At 40.6% G+C, this 17,220-nt stretch overlaps 2 protein-coding genes across 2 annotated transcripts in view; one reads left to right on the plus strand and one right to left on the minus strand.

Moving 5' to 3' along the window:
• AGPAT5 (1-acylglycerol-3-phosphate O-acyltransferase 5) overlaps nt 1–17,220 on the plus strand; it is a 156,504-nt gene that overhangs the window by 71,048 nt on the left and 68,236 nt on the right. The window lies entirely within an intron of this gene.
• Nucleotides 6,797–15,829, minus strand: LOC309385819 (glutathione S-transferase-like). Its single transcript, XM_081940556.1, has 7 exons — nt 15,671–15,829; nt 14,509–14,634; nt 13,556–13,607; nt 12,978–13,110; nt 10,818–10,959; nt 8,853–8,984; nt 6,797–7,130 (listed from the first exon to the last, which is right to left on the minus strand). The coding sequence occupies exons 2-7, from the start codon at nt 14,593–14,595 to the stop codon at nt 7,011–7,013; spliced, it is 666 nt and encodes a 221-aa protein (XP_081796682.1). The 5' UTR covers nt 14,596–14,634; nt 15,671–15,829; the 3' UTR covers nt 6,797–7,010.

A 17,220-nucleotide genomic window follows, 5' to 3' on the forward strand; every position in this document is an offset into this window, starting at 1 on the left:
CTCAGTTGGAGCCTTCTCAGATTTCAAGAGGATAATTCTTACTAAAAGAGCTTTGTGGCTTTTTAAATGATATTCAGATTTATCCTGGCAGGCATTTTTGTATGCTAGAGTTCAACGATGTGATGCATTTACTTTTAATTCTCAGTAGCAGTGAGAGGAGAGAGAAAGAGGCTTATACGCTCACACATTGTACCTACATGTATATTTCATGAGCCTGTATCTCCATTTTTTGTACACCCCTGTCCTTAGTCATGTGTAGATGTGCACGGGTGTATGCAGATTTGATAAAGCCGGGCCAATATAATTCTCATCTCCCTATGAAAAGACAGTATGTTCTAATGTTAAAATCTTAGACTCGACGCTCAGCACAATCTGTTTCATAACCAGGTTGACATATCAACTTGAAGCAGACTAATCACGAATTTTCTGCTTAATCCACCTCACATTGTCATGATGTGAATAAAATAACACAAGGCTTGCTTCCTTGAAATGAAGGTCAGAATGAAGTCAACGGATAAATAAATGATGCTGGGCCCTCGGGTCTTTCTGAAGGTGTAAGGAGGCTGGTGTGATAACAGGACGGTTGAGAAACTGTGTCCACCCAGCTGTTTATTTTCATAGACCTGCCTTTCTGCAAATACTAGGTCAGGGATCATGCAAGAAAACTGAAATGGGGATTGATTGAACCAGGAGTTTCGAAGTTTTGCAAGCTTTGTTAATTATATATATAAAATTCACCCTTTCTGCTATACCTTAGAATTGTTATGGTTACCCCCTGGTTGTGTTCTCTCTTGAACTTTGTTTCGCTTTGTTGTTAAGACTCTCACGGAAGCCCATCAAATTCTGGTGGAATTCTAGAGTTCTGTGGAAGTGATTTCATTGATTGATTCTGTAGCAGCCACATAGATTGATCTTCTCCATGACAAAAAACAGTTGGAAAAAAATCAAGGGTTCAGCCCCCAGATATCCAAACAGGGAATCATAGAATCATAGGATTGGAGCAATGGTGGGTTCCTACCGGTTCAGACCAGTTTGGCTGAACTGGTAGTCGTTTGCTGGCCTGGGTCGCTGGAACTGGCAGCGACCCAGGCCTGTCACGCCCCCAAACCGGTTCTCTGGCTGGCGCCATAGGCGCGGCCATCTTGTTTTTCACTTCTGTGCATGCGCAGAACAATTTTTATTGCATTGCACATAAACGTGCAACATATTCCACGAGCAAACCAGCAGTAGTGCCTGCCAGAACCCACCCCTGGATTGGAGGAACTTTGGACGTTTTTATATCCAGTCCCTTGCCCAGTTCAGGAATCCATCTGTTTCAATAAATAGTTCAAAGGTGACCCTGAAGATGGATCAACCATGGATTTGTTAAGGAAACTCAGGCCTCAAGATTGAGGATGCTAAACTATTGGCCTTGGTCCTATTCAGCTGCATTCTTTCTCCCCAGACATATGGATTATTATTAGTACCGCTTCCAAATTGCAGAAGGTCAGACAAAGCAAACCTATAGAAGAGGGGAGCCTGCCTCTGTGTCATTTGATTGTCTCCACAAAGCATGAGCTTTCTTCAGTGCCCCTTAAACCCCAGTTCACATTTCTCTTGAGTGCATCTGAGAGAAGTGCCCAGATATTACATAATGTGTTTCTTGACAATGATGTGATGCATGAAAACAGACCTGAGTGCTTAAATGTTGAAGTGAGCGGGTGGCCTTAGAAATGGAATAAATAAAAAATCTATGCATGCCTAGGCATGTCTCCTTTAATACAGGATATGTGTATATGAAATAATTTATTGTTTGCCAATCACAGTTATGACGTGAGAAACGCTGGTGCTTTTCAATGAGTGGTTCTTGAGTGTGTGGGATAATGTCCAAGTAACACAAATCATTTGGCAAAGACTAACTTTGTGGGCAGATCCAGATAAGGCATTCACAACCTCTGCAAGAGCCAGGTCCATGGAGCAGCATGGGTCCCTTGCAGACAAATTAGTAAAGAATTGTGTGGCATTATAAAGAGGAAGATCTTTTCCACACTTCAGTCTTATAAACCATTTGGAAAAGAAACTGATGTAAGAAATCCCATTCAGATTTCAATTCCTTATCCAACTTTGACAGTGGTATGGGCCTGAAGATCTGCTTGGACCATATTTACCAACTGAGAAGTGGATTCTTCTAGTTCCTTCCCCCTCCCACTAAGCACCAATCACTTTCCTTTTATTGAAGGGTCTTTGAAGACCTGCCATTTTCATTAACACGACCACTGTCAAGCCTGCAGCCATCATTTCTTTTGGATCTTTGTCCTGCCACACTTTCTAATATTCTACTATGCATTTTCTATTGTGGGAAAATGGGAGGGGGGATTGTATGGAGTTGGATGTTATGTAGCCATGACAAAATTCTTTCTAGAAAACCAAGGTCATCCTTTGTCTTTGCGCCTCTGTACCTGACCGGAACTGGATGGGTGGAACTGCCAGCATGGCAGGGGGAGATTGGATCATATGATGGACTTATGGGTGTGGGGGCAGGATCTTGAACTTTCAACTGGGTGGGGAAAACTGGGAAGCTTTCAGATTTGGGTTTCCCCAGATGTGCCAACATGGCTCTCTTAATAAATTGGAACTTTGAGAAACTTATTGCCTTGGAGTTTGATTTGTTTAAGGATGCTATTTGGAACCCTGACATCCACATACCCTCATCCATGACTCCCTCTTATATAGGTAGTCTATTTGTTTAATGACCAGTCAAAGTTACAACAGCAATGAAAAAGGTGACTAATGACAGTTTTTCACACTTCTGACCATTGTAGCATCACCATCGTCAGATGTTCAAAATTTGGATGCTTGGCAACTGCCTCATATTTATAGAATAGAAGAATAGAATATTTATTTCTTAGCCGCACCCTCTCCCGAAGGACTCGGGGCGGCGTACAATAAAACATATAAAATACATATCTGGACAAGACATACATATAACAAAGACGTGTACTAAGATGTGTACAAGGAGGAGGTAGGCTGATAGATAAAAAACAATTAAAAAATCACAATATTTAAAACCCCCAATAAATAAATTCAATTAAATTAAAAACCCGTCAGGAGCGATATAGTTAGATCATGGTTGAGCCAGGCCAGCTACTTGGAATAGGTGGGTCTTGAGCTTTATACGAAAGGAGCGGAGGTCAGAGGTATTCCTAATATCCGGAGGGAGGTCATTCCACAGGGCTGGGCCCGCCACAGAGAAGGCTCTACTCCTAGGCACCGCCCCTCGACACTGTCTGGTGGACGGCACCTGGAGGAGCCCCTCTCTGTGCGAGCGAATTGGTCGCAGGGATGTATGGGGCAGAATACGATCCCGCAAGTAACTAGGTCCTGAGCCATGGAGCGCTTTAAAGATAGTTATCAAAACCTTGAAACGCACCCGATAGACCACAGGAAGCCAGTGCAGATCGCGCAGGAAATTATGATTATTGCAATGTTCCGGGATCATGCGATCACCTTTTGCGACAAGCAAAGTCAACGAGGGAGCCAATTCTGACATGCAAAGTCAATGAGGAAACCAGATTCACTTAAAAACAGTGTTACTAACTTAACAACTGCAGTGATTCACTTAACAACTATGTCAAGAAAGGTCGTAAAACTCACTTAACAAGTGTCATGCTTGGAAATATAAATTTTGGGTTGAGTTGCGGTTGTGAGTCGAGGACTACCTGTATGTCACTCCTTCCCATTTGGTATATCCATAATCAATGGGCGAAAAGAAGAGATCAGTCTCCAAGGTTGCAGCTTTCCATTAATGAACGTATTTTTTAAAAAAATCCCACGCTTTTACCAATCTGGTAACCCAGAATAAAATGGTGGCTATGAAGAGCAACAATGTGCTGTTAAGTTGGGTTGACTGCTAGTGACTGCGGAACAATTGCTCACTAACTGGATTGCCTCAGATTGCCTCCTTGTGTTATGTAAGGCAGGATAGGAAATCTTAAAAAGTGGATTAAAAACACCTTGGAGCCAAGCTGAATTCCCACTGTTGGATCCAGGTAGCTTTCTAAGCAAAAGGAGAAAGATAGTCTGTAACTCATTTCCTCCGGAATTTTTTTGGCTCCCCAAGCCAGTTTATATCTTTGGATTTCTGGCAATTTCCAATCTGATTTAGTTTTGTTTGCTTGTTTAGAAATCAGTCTAGGTAACTGTGTGAGTTGGGTGGCTATGTAAATTTATTTATTTAATAAATAAAGCTATTAGCTATTAGTTATCTCCGCAAGGTCAAGGTTGACTCAGACTTCCACCTCGGAAGGATAAAATGAGGACCCAAATTTGTTGGGGACAATATGCTGACTCTGTAAACCGCTTAGAGCGAGCTGTAAAGCACTATGAAGCAGTATATAAGTCTAAGTGCTAATGCTATTAGATATTATTCTATTATTAGCTATTGTTATATTTTATTTTTATTTATATTATTATTTATACTATAAAGCTATTACCGTCGCTATTAGTTATTAGCTATTAATACTAGCTTTAGCAATACACTGGAGTAAATGCCCTCCAGGCAATATCCATGTGAGATTTCCAAAAGGGCCTGAAAACTAGTGTGAACATGCCAAGCTTTGCTAAAAGTAAATAGTTACTGGAGTAAACATGCAGCGCTCCTGGCGATGGACAACAGGTTTAGGCAGTATGCTGTGTTCTGCCACGGCATGTCCTTGCCAAGGGGCCAGTTTGTAAAGTTTTATAACTATTGTGCCAAGCAGGTGCAAAACACCTTGCGGTGAGAAACTGATCTATCAGTTGAGAAATGCCTTTCCGGTGACCACCTTCATTTTTCTCCACCTGCATTTCCAGCTGTAGCTTCTACTGTGCGTCATACTAATTTTCATATTAAAAGTTCACGCAGTGGTTAAACATGGTATTAGCTTCAGGATACACAATGAAGGATGGTTCTGTCATCTTGTTCAGAAGCAATCTTTTCATGTGCTATGGTTGCTGTCCAAGCTGCTCTCTTCTTAAGAACTCGGGCACATGACTTTTATATTTAAGTTATATGTAAATGTATGCAAAAAATGTATGGCAAATATATTGGTTGCTGTTAGTGTGCAAGGAATTGCTCTAATGAAACGCAGTCAAGTATCCATACAGTCACCAGGAGCTTAAGTGGAAGGTGTCTTTTTGTTATATAGTTTGCTAGACAACCTTGCCCTGCTGTGTCATTGTGATATAGAGATATTTCCTTATCTAAACAGAGAAACAATGGCCAAAGGAGGGCAGAAAAGCAGTGGGAACAGGAATGACTTCTGAATCCCCCCCCCATTGAGTTTCCGTGTGGGAAACCAACAGGGAGCATCAGAAATCCCCTTCCCTTCCCCTTTCCAGCAGGCACACAAGTGGCTGCTCTTTGGCGGGGGAAGGGAGCAAGGGATTGTGAGACTGGCTGGGAAACTGTCACAGAGTGTTGACAATGAAGATCAGCTGATTGTAGCAGCCACAACTTTTCCACATGTCATTTCTTCAGGCATCGTGGATCCCAGATTTTGGACATATTTTGTAAGTTAGCTCATTTGAGGTAGCTTGGTTCGAAAAATGGCTGCCCTATAAGACATTGTTTTATCCAGTGAAAAGCCATGACAAGAGTTTTAGTAGTATATAGATTATCACAGATAGCTACATGTTTGCCCAATATTTTAGGTGCATTATTCACACTATTTTGTGATTAATCACATTGGGTGAGGCTCTTGGAAGCTCTGAAGTTCTGAAACATCCCAAGGAAAATCTTAATGGGTTTTATTGAACCATTTCTGGATTCTGACTATACGGTCAGGTATCTGGAGCATCTTCTTTTAAGAAGAGAAGCTCAAGTGGTGATGGTTGAACAGACTGGGGTTTCTGAATTATGATATTTTGCCATTTGGAAAGGATAAAAAGTTTTATAGTTCTTTAAAATGACTGTAATTATTGTGACATAAACTTACATGGATCCCAACCCCAATCAGGTGCAATTGCTAATATTTATGATGGACAAAACACAATGATAGGGTTTCCACATTTCACTACACCCCTATTTGGTTAGTCATGTATTACTGGTCTTATCACAATTGGCCAGAATCTTTTGATATATTCAACCAAATCAAACATGCTGCCTTATAGAGCTGCATGCTTTTTGTTCCTGATTTCCTCTTATTTGGTGGGAACCCTCACTAGGAACATATTAATTAATGCCCATCCTTCTACCAAGCAGCTCTGGGAGGCTGATATGTTCTTAAGGTGTTAATGGAAGATCAGACACATTGTTATTCAGTTGCTAAGCCATGTCTGACTCTTTGTGACCCCACAGAATGCCAGGACCCTACATCAGGTGTGAAATGCTACTGGTTTGGACCGGTTCACCTAAACAGGTAGTAAAAAAATGCTACCGGTTCAGGTGACCCGGTATTTCCGACGATCAGCTGTGGTGTACGATTTATATTAACTAGAATCGTTGGATTTCCTCTCTTTCTAGCTAATCTAAATTGTGTGGCACAGGGGATTCTTCCCCTTCGTGTTCTACTTACCTTTGCAGGGGCGCTCGGTAGCAGGCTCCGCCCACACTCCCATATGTCATCACGTCCCTTTTTTGACGCTCTGCCAACGCTTGTGCATGCTCACATTTGCAAAACGTTAAGTAAGGTAAGTTGATTTCACCCCTTCCCCACATCCTCCACTGTCTCCCAGAGTTTCCCAAATTCATGTTCAATGTGTCAAATGTGTCAATTCAGGTATATTATTGACCGGGTGATTCGGAAGGGATGTGCCCACAATTAAATAATCGAATATATATTGTTTCAGAATGTTTTATTTCAGGTTCGTTTAATGGCAAAGTTTTATCTTTACACATCTTGATCTTTCCGCTGTAATTATGTTGGCTGATCCTGAAACACAGGCCTGCAAAGTTATAGTACCTTACAATCACTTGATGTACAGTTACTGCCCCATCTAAAGTCGGCATTTCTATCTACACCAGTTAATGACCCCAGATTCCCAGCCAAAATTTAGTGAAAAGTTTTTATTACTTCAGCTGCCATTTTCTCATCTAGTGGAGGTTTTCGTGCACTGCCAGGCTGCAAAAATTTCTTAATTGTGGGGATGTTACTTATCCTCCCTTTAAAAGCCTGAAAAAGAAAAGGAAAGGGGAAAAAAAGTTTAGAAAGGAAAAAAAAATGAATTTTTAGGTTAATTTTAAAAATGACATTGCAGAGTAAACATTTGTCATCTGAATAACCCAAATGCTGTATTTGGAAGGCTCATTTAATTCTGCTATTTGATTCCAGTTGCAAATTGTACTAATCAAGTGAAGTTTATGTGTCAATATGTATAAAGTTTATGTGTGCAGGCATGCACAATAAAATTGGTTAAAAGATTTGCTTTGTGTGTTTTTGAATAAGTGTTGATTCCTGGACAAAAATTTGCAGGGGTTTTTTGCTGATGTTTTCAGAAGTGGTTTGCCTTTGCCTGTTTCTTAGGGTTGAGGGACAGTGACTGGCTCAAGGTTACCATGCTGGTTTTGTACCTAAAGCAGGACAGAACTCATGATCTCCTAGTTTCTAGCCTGATGCTTTAACCACTGCACCCACCTCGCTCTCAGATTTGCTTTACACACCAAAAGCTGTAGTCAGCAAGTCAACATTGAAGGAAGATGAACATTATAGTTCATAACACCTAGAGAATCTAGGTGCATTTGCCTAATAATAGCCTTTTGCATTTGTTTTATCTCCTACATGTTGCCTGTGCCTATAAAGGTTGAAGATATGCATTAAAATATTAGTAAATAATATAAAGAAAAAGAATTCCATATATGCTGAAATGTATGTATCATGAGCAATTATGTATATATATTAATGATTTTGTGTACATTAGATACATGCAAATATTATTATTATTTACAGCCGTATGCCACATTCTAAAATTGACAGAAGCAGACCAGAGATTAAAGTAAAGGTAAAGGTTCCCCTCGCACATATGTGCTAGTCGTTCTCAACTCTAGGGGGCAGTGCTCATCCCTGTTTCAAAGCCGAAGAGCCTGCGCTGTCCGAAGATGTCTCTGTGGCCATGTGGCCAGCATGACTAAATGCTGAAGGTGCACAGAATGCTGTCACCTTCCCACCAAAGGTGATCCCTATTTTTCTACTTGCATTTTTACATGCTTTCGAACTGCTTTCGAAGTTGGCAGAAGCTGGGACAAGTAACGGGAGCTCACGCAGTTACGAAGCGCTAGGGATTCGAACCGCCGAACTGCTGGCCTTTCTGATCGAGAAGCTCAGCGTCTTAGCCACCAGAGATTTACAATGGTTTTAATGAAAATGTAAATTTAGTTAACATGATTATATCTCGTGCATTTAACCACTATTGTTTTCTGTCACAAACCTATGAGGGTGTTTATAGGGAAGGTTATCTAAAAGTTTTGTGGGTGCTTTAAATCTTGGTTTCCAGGCTGTATACTTATGATGTAAGTGAAGTAGTAGATACTTATGCATATTGCATACAAATGTTTCAGCTGAACCATTAGAAAGCAATTAACTAATTTGTTGTAGCTGCTGTAACTGTGGGGAAAAAGACCCAGATTTGAATTAAAGTCTAGTACCAGAATAACTGCATGTTATCTTTCATTATCAGTGTGTCAATATACCAGGGGAATTAACTATGGGATATAATTATTACAGGCAGATTGATTTTGAATGGCAGCTGAAATGACCACCGCTTATTATGCATGGTACATCAAACTGCCTTGCACTTCTGTCATCACCATCTGGAGAACTTGGATCCAGGACCTGATGGGGTTTTGATTCAATGTTGTGCTGCGTGTTTCTATTGCTTGCCAAAGAGGAGTTGCTTACCTTTAATAGAGGAAAGGCTGAGAGAATGTCTGCCTTCAACTCTTCCACCATCAAAATGCTTTCAAGTACTTGAACATCTGCTCTGCTAAGCTGTTTTCCCACAAGGAATTCTTTTCCATGATCCTTGAGCACCTTCAGAGCATAATACAGAGCATAATAAAGGTTTGTTGTGTCCTAGTTAAATATTCAGTATTGAAAAGGACTATTTGAAGGTCCTGGAAGTTAGCCAACTGGAGAAGTTTCCATCCTTTCACAGGGAATGGAATTTTTCCCCTTTAATGTTAACTTACAAAGCGAGCTTTAATTTGAAGAGACACATCACAAGGGTTTCTTTAGAAAAAAAAACTAAAATGCAACCCTATGCAAAGAGAAGGAGCAGAATCGCCTCACTAGCCCACTTTTCAATTTTGGAAAATATCCAGTGAGGTCCAGTTTTTCATTTGTTTTTCATCTTAGCTTAGAGAGATTCTACTATTCTTTATGGCTTCCAGGAACTCAAAAGCATTGTGTATTTTAAAAAAAGCAAACTGGGAGAAAAGCAAATTGTAACCTTATTCTATAGCCATAAAAGTTGTATAAAAGAGTTTGAACTTTTTCAGTGTTTTTCCCTGCTGGTTTTAGAAGTCATATTGAGTAACCTCTTTTTTAAAATAAGGATTTCCCATGTACCCTGATTCTCTGAAAATAAGACCTCCCCAGATAATAAGCCCAATCGGGCTTTTGAGCGCATGCACTAAAATAAGCCCTCCCCCAAAATATTGCAACATAGCAGCAGTCATGAGGTGACCACACTCGCTGCCTCCTGCACCTCAAAAATAATAAAACCTCCCCGAAAATAAGGCCAAGCACTTATTTTGGGTGGGGGAGGGGTCAAAACAAAATAAGACCCTGTCTTATTTTTGGGGAAACACTGTAGCATATGGAAGTGATATGAGTAGTGGTGGCTTAGAAGTGGAGCTCTCGCTGTGAGTTCGATCCTAGAAATATTTATCTCTCTGGGCACGTTGAGAATATATCTGCTGAATATAACTCAGCATTGGTGACAGGAAGGGCATCCAGCCAGTAAACACTCCGTTCAGTTGCCCAGACTCCACAAGGGATTATGGGGTTGTTAAAAGGAGATGATAACATGGAAGTAATATGATGTGGGCAATTGGACATATGACATACAGTATTTCAATAGTGAACAAAATTATGCTTTGGAACAATGCAGGATTTTGTACTTCCTGCTCCAACCCTTATTGTAAACCTTCCTGATCAGGAGAAAGATATCTTACAATAGGTTGAATAGTATTCATTACTATTCTGATAGAACGTTTCACAGACGCCTCTCCGTCTACCGGGCAGTTAAACACATAGAATTGTAAATTTAAAACCCAACACTGACCATGTGTTGTCTTTCATAATATTCCAGAGCTGTTGCTGAGAGAAGTGTCCTTTCTGCCTGATGGTATGGTCAGACGAACTCCTATTCTGAATGGTCATTTCTGCCAGGCCTTCAGAGGAGAGTATTTAATGAAGATATGAAGTTGGCAGAATTGTACTCTCACCGAGGGGAGTTCCCAGCATTTCCAATTGGTCTACACCAGGGTGTCATAGTCGATTTCATTGAGGGCCTCATCAGGGTTGTGTTTGACCTCAGGAGGCCAGGTTGGGCATGGCCAGGGTATCATGGCCTCCTGCCAAGCTCCATTTTTACTGGAAGAGGGTTGCAGGAGGCCATGGCAGCCGAAAATGGAGCTCGGGAGCCTGTTTTTGCTGGCAGAAGCACCATGAGGCCAGTCCTTCACTGTTTCCAGGGCAGCCCCACAGGCCAGATCTAAGTACCCCACAGACTGGATCCAGCCCTCAGGTCTTGAGTTTGACACCCCTGGTCTACACCAAGTTGAAAAAGAAATATTAGGGTTTTGCTGTTGGTTGTGCTCTGTTTCTAAAATCACAACATCCATCCCTTTTGTTCCTTACCTTTTCAAAGACTGGGAAATATCTGGTGGAGGCTTTTTCCAGGATTGTCTCTAACTCCTTCGCCTGGGTGTCGGCTGGTTTGAAATAAAGCGTCATAATTCCCTCGTTGAGATCTACAGTAGCTTCACAGTACATGTCAATTCTGAAAATGAAAAAAAAGTTCCCTGTGAGTCTAGAAAGCTGTGAATGCAGAGCTTCCTCCACTCAATTCCAGATGCAGAGAAGTTGGAATGACGCGGTTCATTCTTCCAATACAAAATAGTTCTGCCTTTCAATTATGCAACCATCAATTAAAAGCATCAATAGAACTTTGTATTTCGGTTTCAAGTAATCGTAACACCCCACATCCATTGGATCTTCTGCATTATACTGACAATAAGCCTGTATGATGTTCATTCATTCCTTAATAGGATGGATGTACTGTATTTTTTGAATTATGATGCACCTTCCCCCCCCCCCCAAAAGAGGGTGAAAATCTAGCTGTGTCTTATACACTCAATACAGCATTTTTGGCCTCCTGAAACCCTGCCCCCTCTTCCCAAAAATGGACATGCAGAGGATTTGGGAGGCCTGCCAAGTGCTCCTGGGGGCTGGGGAGGCCAAAAACGAGTGAAAAATGGGCCATTTTTTGCTCGTTTTTGCCCCCCCCCCCAGTTCCCAGGAGCAATTTGCAGGCCTCACAAATTCTCTGCATGCCCCATTTTTCACAAAAAATGAGACATGCAGAGGGTTTGGGAGGTCTGCAGAGTGCAAAAACTTTTTTTTAATTTACTTCTTCAAAATCTTGGGGCGCCTTATACTCTGAAAAATACGGCAGCTTAAAATCAGTCATGGTAGTCCTCGATTTATTACTGTAATTGACTAAAATTTCTGTTGCTAAGCAAAACTGTTGTTAAGTGAACTTTACTCCACTTTACTTTTCTTGCCACAGTTGTTAAGTGGATCACTGCAATTGTTAAGTTATTAACAGTCCCTTTTGGGAGAGGGGGCGGTCTAGAAATCTAAATAAAAGTAAAGTAACAGGATTGTTCAGTGACTCTGGCTCCCCCATTGACGTTGCTTGTCAGAAGATCTCAAAAAATGATCCCATGACTCTGGGACACTGCAACCATCATAAATACGGGCCCATTGCCAGGTGCCTGAATTTTGATCATGTGACCATGGGAATGCTGCATCAGTGTGAAAAAACAGTTATAAGTCACTTTTTTTTAGTGTCGTAACTTCAAACATCACTAAACAAATTGTTGTAAGTCAAGGATTACCTGTGTCTGAAGTGTACTTGCAATGTGTTTCGCCTGAATTTTCCAGGTGAAACTTCCTTTTCTGTAAGTTTTGATGTTCCTTTAAGTAAAGGTAAAGGTTCCCCTTGCACATATATGCTATTCATTCCCGACTCTAAGGGGCGGTGCTCATCTCCGTTTCAAAACCGAAAAGCCAGCACTGTCTGAAGACATCTCTGTGGTCATGTGGCCGGCATGACTAAATGCCAAAGACACACGGAATGCTGTTACCTTCCCACCAGAAGTGGTTCCTATTTTTCTATTTGCATTTTTATGTGCTTTCAAACTGCTAGGTTGGCAGAAGCTGGGACAAGTAACAGGAGCTCACTCCATTATGCGGCGCTAGGTATTCGAACCGCCGAACTGCCAACCTTTCTGATCAACAAGCTCAGCATCTTAGCAAGTGATTCCTTTTCAGACAAAGAAAGGAAACGGGGGGGGGGGGGGGCTAGGATATCCCTTGACACAAAAATATTGGTATGCTATTTACCCTCAAAAGCCATATTTTCAGTGAAGAACAACTCAAGGGACGGAGGGAGAGAGAGAGAGAGGAAAACAACTATTTTAAGGTGATATTAGAAGCAAATAAATACATAAAACCTAACAAAGGAGCACTGACCTAGTTTAGGCTGATTTAGGCTTAAATAGTGCCAAGGAATGCCCTGACTTCTAATGATCTTGTTTAAATGAACTTCATTCTAACTTAGAGGATATATTGCTTTTTGTAGACGGTTTCTGTCCTACTTGGAAGTGACTGAGAACCAAAATTTGCTGACTCATAATATGTCAGCAGAACATATGCCAGCTCTGATAATTTGCCAGGAACTGCCTGTTCCTCCTCATATGATGTGTAGGAAACAGTTATAAAATGTTACATTACAGTGCTTTCTCCTTCAGGTCCTTCCCATAGAGGTTGTGTTTTCCTGTGATGTAATTGAGAATTGCTCGCGTTTGCACCAGCTTCATCCCGTCAATTTCCACCATGGGCACTTGCTCAAAAAGCAGACATCCATCTGGTAAACGGAAAAGAACATATTAATGGAAGGGTTCTTCACAATGTTAGCATGGCAGATGATCTAGAGCTGCATTTTATGTGTAATATTCAGCAGAATTGTCTTAAGATTTTTGATCTAAATATTAAGCCAGTGACATACAGAAATATAGGGAAATATTGAAATTCCGAGCATGCCTTATAACAGAGGTGGGGAACGATGGCCTCTTTATGACTTTTGGACTTCAAGTCTCAAAATTCCATGCTGGCTTGAAGTCCACAAGTCATAAAGAGTTCATCGTTCCCCACCTCTGTTATAAGGCATGCTCGGAATTTCAATATTTTCCCTATATTTCTGAATGTCACTGGCTTAATATTTAGATCAAAAGTCTTAGGACAATTCTGCTGAATATTACACACAAACACACACAAACAAACAAACAAACACAGAGTAATGTTTTGCTCACCCTTTTTTAATTTTTGTAGATCTTCTTTTGATTCAATGAATTGTTCTTCAAACTAGTAAATGGAAAAGACAAAATATTTCCATGACTTCCAAAATGATTTGCAAGTGCCAAATTCATTTCCAGGTTCCTCATCCCTGGCAGGGATTTGGTATAAAAAAAAGGAACTCTACTCCAATAGGAAATTGGAGAGCTTGATTCACTGAGTTAAGTTGTGACAACCCAGTCAATTGTGGCTAAAACCAGCCATGGCTAAGAGAAGCATAGCTTAACATGAGTTAGGAACCCAATAAATGAGCCACAAACATGATGATGATAAACTAGTGGAAGTTAATCACTTAGTACATTTTAGGGGAGAAATATATGGAATCCATAATGTCTTCATCATGATGTTTGTAGCTTATTTGCCCATTACAGATTTGTATCTAAAATAGTGAAATAGTTTGTCTTAATTAATCAGCTGTTGTTTCTCCATCACATTAATTCATAATATTTAAGACATACAAGTTGCTTTGACAATGAAGTAAAAAAAATCCCTCAAGTGGCTCTTCCTGAGAGTAAAAATGCAATTTGTTTTCCCAAATGTATTTAAAGTCTATCTCCCTTGTTCCCCCATTTTCTTGTGGGGGTGTGTGCATACAGTTCTCCGTTTGATCATCATAAATTCATCCTAAACATTGACAGGCTCAGAGACCAAATCTGGACTTATTTTCTTATTTTCTTCACATTGAATCATAAATCTGCTGACATCTAATTTGCTTAGGGCAGCTGTTTTAATAATAACAATAACAACTTAATGGTAGGGCAGCCCCTAATGTAGGGGTCTTACAAGTGTAGATGTGTGGGTTGAAAATAATAACATTCATCTTCAAAATTGAAAGAAACAGATTGTCCACATTGGCAGCAATAGATTCCAAAACAAACATTATTAAGTAAGAGATGCTTTGAGGACTCACCTCAATCCCAGCTGCAGCCAACATCCACCTTATGGTTTCCATTCTCCCTCTTCCTTTGAAGTAGTGAAGCTTTGGTTTTCCAGCCATGATCTTACTAAACTGTTATCTTGTGCGGTGGAATGTGGTCTGGATTCCCAGGAGTGACGGAATGCATTCCCGAGGAATAAGAGACAATGAAGTTTAGATAGTTTGACTATCTAAGTGTGAGTGTTAAGACGCCTCCTAGCAATTCTCAGAGGGTCCCATTAATGATGCAAGTACAGTAGTTGCTTTAATTTGGCAACATTTCTGTCTATAGGTGAGGAACAATAAAGGAAACTGCTTAGCAATAACTTTATTTGTCTTGGGAACCTGACACCTGCTACATTAAATATATAAAGTAAATCTTATGAGGATACAGATATCCTCAGGCAGAAGAATCTACATTTTGAAATGCTCCTTTATACATTGGTTTTAGCAGAAAACAATTTCATAGCAGCATCTTTTTTTAAAAAAATCCATATTATCTTGAGCAGGTGTATGTACAACCTGCCCCTGTAAGAACAAAAATATAGTCATTCCTTCCACCTCCCTCCAAAAGTTGTAAAACTTTGTCACCTGCAACAATTTAAGACCAATCCAGCATAGCTACTTGAGAAGCATTTTCTTTCTAAAATTTCAAATCATGATTTATTCCCCCCCCCCCCTTTCTATTCCACTGGGAATAGCTGCTTATCTTTTGGGCTTGTGACAAGTAAATATTAGCACTATAAAATATATGTTTACTCCAAAAGAAATTCTATTGACTTCAATGTCCCTAGATAAGCAGGCATAGGATTGCAACATAGATTTAGTAGTGCAATTCTACTAAAAGAATTAAGGGAGTAACAGTTTGTTCACCTAACCTGAAGGACATGTGACTTCCAAACACTCACAAACCCATGAAAGTTTTTATTTCTCACAAAACCCTTCTTCAGCTCCACATAACCCTTCTCTCCCCCCCACCAACACTTCCTTTGGACTTTCAGAGAAGAATCTTGCAATCATTTTCCACCCTGATTTATTAGTCACACTAAATAACATTTTGCTGATCAATAAGCAAGAAGAAGAAGACAAACTTTAAGGATTACAGGATTGCCCCTGCCCCACTTCCTTCTCAATTTTCTAACCTTTGAATACTGACCTGCTGAAAAGCCTCAGTAAGTGCAGGTTCTTCTTAACGCAAGAGATCTATTCCATGCACCTTCAATATATATAATCTCCCAAGCTCCACCTTCTGACAGAAGAGAAATAAGGAGCAGCCCAGATGGAGGAGGAACTTCACTGGTGGCCAACCGAATAATTTCTGGGCTTTTTTCCCAGAAGAAGAGCTGACTTTCAAGTCAATCCATATGGGGAAAAATTAGCCCTCACACAGAGCAGGGTGCAGCTTGGTTATGCAACTGTCTTTATTTAAGGCATGTAGCGTTTTGGGTTTTTTGGTATAATCTCCTTTAAACCTCCTTCAATCAATAGGCCGGTAAATGAAGAAAAGCCCTCTACATAAAAGGTTCCTTTGGCTGGCAGTCAGTTTGGTAAATAGTTTGCTTAACATGTTTGCCTAGCGTAGGACCTTTGTTGTTATTGTTCAGTTGCTAAGTGATGTGCAGTTCTTCACAATCGCATGGACTACAGCACACCAGGGCTCCCCTGTCTTTCCCTGTCTATAGTTTGCCTAAATTCATGTTCATTGCATCAGTTACACTATCTAATCATCTAATCATCTCAGTCCTCTTCTCCTTTTCCCGCCTCAATCTTTCCCAACATTAGGGTCTTTTGCAAGGAGTCTTCTCTTCTCATTAGGTGGCCAAAGTATTTAAAAAAACAAGTAAAAAGTATTTAAAAAGTAACCAGGCATGTAAGGCCTTTGCTCCATGCCTCAAATGTCTTCTTGTTTCATCAGCCACAATAAAGCATTTGACAGAACGGCCACCTCCTCACTCGACGAAAATGCCATGGGGTAGGTCCTATTCTGGTTGGTCCTTTGGCAAGGATGGGCAGGGTCTGAAAATCCTGAACATGCCTATTTTCTTTTTACTTTGATTTTCACAGTTTACCAATAAACTTATGGAAGGGACAATGTCAAAGTATTAGAGGGAACCAATGAAAAAGCATCATACAAAATGTGTATCAATGGAAACCATGTGTCCTGAAAGATATGCCTATGTAAAAGAAAGCAATTGGTACTTTCTTTCCCAGCATGGGACAGAGAGGAAGAGGAATCCTGTGGCTTTCCAGGTGCGTTTCAAGGTGTTGGTTATCATCTTTAAAGCGCTCCATGGCACAGGACCTAGCTATTTGCGGGATCGTATCCTGCCGCACACATCCCTTCGGCCGATTCGCTCTCACAGGGAGGGACTCCTCCGGGTGCCGTCCACTAGGCAATGCCAGCGGGCGACGCCCAGGAGTAGGGCCTTCTCTGTGATGGGCCCGACCCTCTTGAATGACCTCCCCCCGGATGTCAGAACTACCACCGACCTCCTTCCGTAAGAAGCTTAAAACCCACCTGTTCAATTTACCTGGCCTGGCCTAATACCAATCTTAGTCCCCCAAGTCTGTGTTTTTAAATTTTTAGGGGTATGCTTTTTAGTTGTTTTTAACTTTTATTATTCTGTACAGTTGAATTTAGGTTTAATTCGCTTTTAAGGGAATATATTTAAGGGTATTTATCTTTTGTACCTGTTTTTAATGAGA

The sequence above is a fragment of the Natrix helvetica genome (assembly GCF_964273705.1).
Source record: "Natrix helvetica genome assembly, chromosome: 2".
Lineage (NCBI taxonomy): Eukaryota > Metazoa > Chordata > Lepidosauria > Squamata > Natricidae > Natrix > Natrix helvetica.